Below are 4,775 nucleotides of genomic sequence, written 5' to 3' on the forward strand. Positions count from 1 at the left end.
GCATCCTGCAATTCATAAGGTGCGGCAAAGAACGTAAGAACATTAAAATATGCCTTAAGATATCAAACTGCATGAGCTGCACCCCCCCACCCCCACCCCCAAATTCCACTCTCTTTGGAATCAACAACTTGGTTAAAAAGTGAAAGTCAAGGGTATAAAATCTTTCTTTTATTCACAGCATTGCTAAATCAGAAGCATTCACAGTTTCCCTCTGGGAATCTTCCTGTTGGCCGGCTGGGTCGCGCTGGGCGGGGCCCACAGAAATTGCGAATGGCGTGGGCGACAGAAGCGTGCGCGCCTTCGGTCGCGTTCCCCGCAGCGCGCGCGCCCCCGGGCGGTGGCCGAGCCCTGCAACCCAAGGCGCGTGCGCGCGGGTGCGCGGGGCATGCGCATGCGCAGCCCGGGCGACTCGGTGCCGTGCCCCGACGACCGGGGCAGCGCGCGCGCCTCAGTAGGGCCGCCACACGGCCTCCTCCAGGCGCGCGGCGGGCGCCATGTTGGTGGGCGAGTTGCTGTGGCTGCCTTCGGCCTCCACCACGTCGCTCTGGTTGGGCAGGCTGGGGTTGAGCAGCGCCGAGCCCGTGGAGGCGTTGGTGCAGGGCGGCAGGATGCGGGGCGGGGAGCGCTCGCCGCCCACCATGGAGAACTGGTAGGAGCCGGCCGAGGCGCCATAGTACAGGTGGTAGGAGGGTGAGCTCGTCTGGAAGGCCCCCTGCGCCTGCGACGAGCCCGGGTAGGGCGGCGGCAGGTACGTGTGGTAGCGCGTGGCCGAGCCCATGGCCGACATGCCAATGCCGATGCCCGACGTGACGGGCGTTGGTGAGTAGGTGAAGGCGCCCGGGTAGTGCATGCGCGGATCCGAGATGGAAGGCAGGCCCGAGAACTGGCGCGGGTCTCCGAAGGCCGTCAGGTCGGGCGCCGCTGCAAGAGGGTGTGGAGAAATAGCGAAACAGCGCGTGAATTGGGCGCTTGGAGATGCCATGCCGCTTCCACCCTCGGGCCCTGGCGAGACTACCCAGAATGCCACAGCCGGCCAGAGGAGGCTGCCTGCCACCAGCCCGCAGGGGGTGGTAGGAGGGAGGACGTTGCGCTGCCATCGAGTCAGTGTTGACTCTTAGAGACCCTATGAGCTGAACGGAACTGCCCCTGTGGGTTTCCGGAGAAGGTAACTCTTCCTGGGAGTAGAAAGACAAAGGAGCAGCTGGTGGTTTCACACTAATGACCTTGGGGTTAGCAGCTCAACGTGAAACCCTCCTGATGCTACCAGAATGTGAGAAGAGGAAGGAGGTGCAGACGGAGGAAGATTCTCAAGGAGATGGAGTGATGCAGCTGCGGCTACAATAGGTTCAAACAGAAGCAGTGGTTGTAAGGTTGGCGAAAAGACTGGGCACAGCGTTGTATTGCGTTGTTGACGGAGTGTCTATGGGTTGGAACCAACAGCAATAACGTAGAGTTTAATATGATAGATCTACCATAAGAAACCCCGCGGGTATGCTCATGGATTGGAAGGCTCAACATAGTAAAGATGACAATCCTACCTAAAGCACTTTACAAGTTCAATGCTATACAAATTCAAATACTACCAACCTTCTACAAAGAATTGGAAAAACTGACTACCAATTTCATATGGAGAGGGAAGAAACCCAGAATTAGCAGAGAATTACTCAAGAAGAAGGACACAGTTGGAGGACTCGCCTTACCCGATTTTAATGCCTATTACACAGCTACAGTGGTCAAAACAGCGTGGTACTGGCACAACGACAGACACGCAGACCAGTGGAAAAGAATAGAAAGCCCAAGAATAAAACCATCAGCATATAGACAACTGATATTTGACAAGGGCCCCAAAACTATCAAGAGGGAAGCAGATTCCCTTTTTAACAAGTGGTGCTGGAAACAATGGATATCCACATGTAGAAAGATGGAACAAGATGTTTACCTCACCCCATGCACAAGAATAAGCTCAAAGTGGATCACAGACCTATAAGTTAAACCCCAAACCATCAGGACCATCAAGGAGGGAATCGGGACTAACCTCAGAGCACTGGCCCTGGGAACTCATAGGCTTACTGCAATAGGGAAGGGTACTCACGCTGGTGAACTGGAAATTGAAAAATGGGATTTAATAAGAATAGAACAACTGTGCACCTCGAAAGACTTCACCAAGAGGGTGACAAGACCCAGGCTGGGAGAGGATTTTTAGTAATGACATCAGACAGAGGGCTCATTACTAAAATCTACAACACCATCATGACCTGCAGAAAGAGGAAAACAGTTAACCCCCTAAGGAAGTGGGCAAAAGAACTGAAAAGAGCTTTCACTAGGGAGGAGACCCTGATGGCCAATAAGCATATGAGAAAGTATTCCAGGTCATTAGCCGTAAGAGAAATGCAAATCAAAACAACCATGAGATACCACCTAACACCCTTGAGGCTAACCCAAATCAGCAAATCAGAGAGCAACAAGTGTTGGAGGGGCTGTGGTGAAGTAGGAACCCTTCTCTACTGCTGGTGGTTGTGTAGATTTGTACAGCCACTGTGGAAAGCAATCTGGAGATACTTACAGAAAAATGGAAATTGATCTACTTTATGACCCAGCCATCCCTCTACTGGGCATATACCCGGTGGAAGCAACAAATAAAACATGACCAGTCATCTGTGTTCCAATGCTTATTGTGGCACAATTCATAATCGCAAAGATGTGGAAACAGCCTAAGTTTCCATCGATAGATGCGTGGATTAGTAATCTCTGGCACATAACACAATGGAGTACTATGCAGCACTGAAAATCACGGATGATCACATGAAACACATCGCTTCGTGGGAAGAGCTGGAAGGAATCATGTTAAGCGAGGTAAGCCAAACTCAAAAGGACAGGCATAACATGAGTCCCCTGAGGTAAGTGCAGTCAGCACGCCAGGAACAGAATAATAAACACCTATCTCGCAATAAATGGGTGGAAGCATAGACTGTTGGAGGTAGGGCAGGCCATACCTAGGAAGGTACATGAGAGTCCTACAAGAAGGGGAAGGGGGGCAGGTGGAGGGAGAAGCGGGGTGGGGAGAAACTGAGTTGAGGGCACAGGAGGAACAGGGCACTAACCCACCCAGGGGAGAGTTGGTTGTGTCCCCACAGAACTGGAACGTGCATACAGACCCCACCAGGACACGCCAAACCAGGAGGGCAACGTAACGCACGGAGGAATCCACAAAGAGACTGGACCATATGCCGCTGGCCCTAACCAGAATTAGCCCGACCTCCACCATGGAAGGGAGTACCACAGAAAATGGAAATAGATCGTCTGGTGTGAGAAAGGAACTGACCTACCACACCACACCCAGAAGGAGCTGAAGCAAAGGAAGGAGGAACGGAGCAGAGCACACCTGGGCCCACCAAGCTCAGACGATGATAGCCCAGCTCGGAGGGCCCAATGTACAGAGAGGATCATATAGCCGACCCCACGGCGAGATGTGACATCCTGCACTGACCCATGGCCCTACACGGGATAGCTCCAGAGACACAGTGTGGGATGTGCAACTGAGCTGACCCCACCACACTGAGGCAAAACACTGGGGGCGTGCAATGGAGCGGTGGGGGAAGCAGAGCAAGGAGGTCCTGAGGGAGTGCAAAGGATGGACTTTGGGGCCAGGACGTGGCACCCATCAGACTCGTCCGGAAAGCACTCCTAAAGGTCAACAAACAGACCTTGAACTACCAACAGGCTTTTTTTTTTTTTGTCTTTTTCTTTTTTCTGCCAATTTGTTTTGTTTTTTTCTCTTCTTTTAAATTTTGTATGTCAGTGGCTTTTTTGTTAGCTTGGCCCTGCTGCCATCGTCGCCATGTTCTTATGTGCCACTTTGGTGCTGTCAAAGCTATCACCAATTTTATGCACATATTAATATATCTGCAGGTCCACCTAGATAAGAGAGGCTGGACAAACAATGTGAGAGGAAAATAAAGGGACCAACGGTCCCGGAGGGACATGAGAGTGTGGGAGGTAGGGGAAGGGAGGAGGTGTTGGCCAACCCAGGGACAAGGGAACAATGAATGATTCCAAACCAATGGCAGGGAGGGGATGGGAGGACTGGTAGGGAGTGACCAAGGGCAAGGTAACTGAGAGGAATTACTGAAACCAGAATGAAGGCTGAACATGGTAGTGGGACAGGAGGAAAGGAGGAAATAGAGGAAAGGAGTAGGAGGCAAAGGGCAAACATAGAAGCCTAAATACAGACATGTACATATATAAATATATTTAAGATTATGGGGGAAATGGACCTATGTGCATATATTTATAGGTTTAGTAGTAGGGTGGCAGGTGGGCATTGGGCCTCCTCATACGCATTCCCTTAATACAAGAATGCCTTGCTCAGCTGAATGGTCATTTCATGGTACCCACCTTCCGACATGATCGCTGAAGACAGACGTGTGCATAAGCAAATGTGGTGAAGAAAGCAGATGGTGCCCGGCTATCAAAAGACACAGCATCTGGGGTCTTACAGGCTTGAAGGCAAACAAGCGGCCATCTAGCTCGGAAACAACAAAGCCCACAGAGAAGAAGCACACAAGCCTGTGGGAACACGAGGTGTTGAAGGGATCTGGTAGCAGACACCAAAGAACAAAAAACATCATTGTGTGATCACCTTACCCACATAAACGCTGAAGATGAATGTGTCCATAAGTAAGTGTGGCGAAGAAGGCTGTTTATTGGTGTCCAGCTATCGAGACCTATAGCGTCTGGGGACTTAAAGGCTTTAAAGTAAACTAGCGGCCATCTAG

The 4,775-nt window shown here is 51.4% G+C and overlaps 1 protein-coding gene across 4 annotated transcripts in view; it reads right to left on the bottom strand.

Moving 5' to 3' along the window:
- Positions 1-448: 448 nt before the first annotated feature.
- The window catches only part of RUNX1 (RUNX family transcription factor 1), a 302,664-nt gene continuing 298,337 nt past the window's right edge, over positions 449-4,775 (bottom strand). For all 4 annotated transcript variants that reach the window (XM_045284773.1, XM_004696946.2, XM_045284775.1 and 1 more), the window contains one exon: positions 449-921. In XM_045284773.1, the coding sequence (XP_045140708.1) occupies positions 449-921 (473 nt within the window). The remainder of the gene's footprint in view (positions 922-4,775) is intronic.

The sequence above is a fragment of the Echinops telfairi genome, unplaced genomic scaffold, assembly GCF_000313985.2.
Source record: "Echinops telfairi isolate 266 unplaced genomic scaffold, ASM31398v2 ScPeMD7_7469;HRSCAF=8507_0, whole genome shotgun sequence".
In the NCBI taxonomy this organism is placed as follows: Eukaryota; Metazoa; Chordata; class Mammalia; order Afrosoricida; family Tenrecidae; genus Echinops; species Echinops telfairi.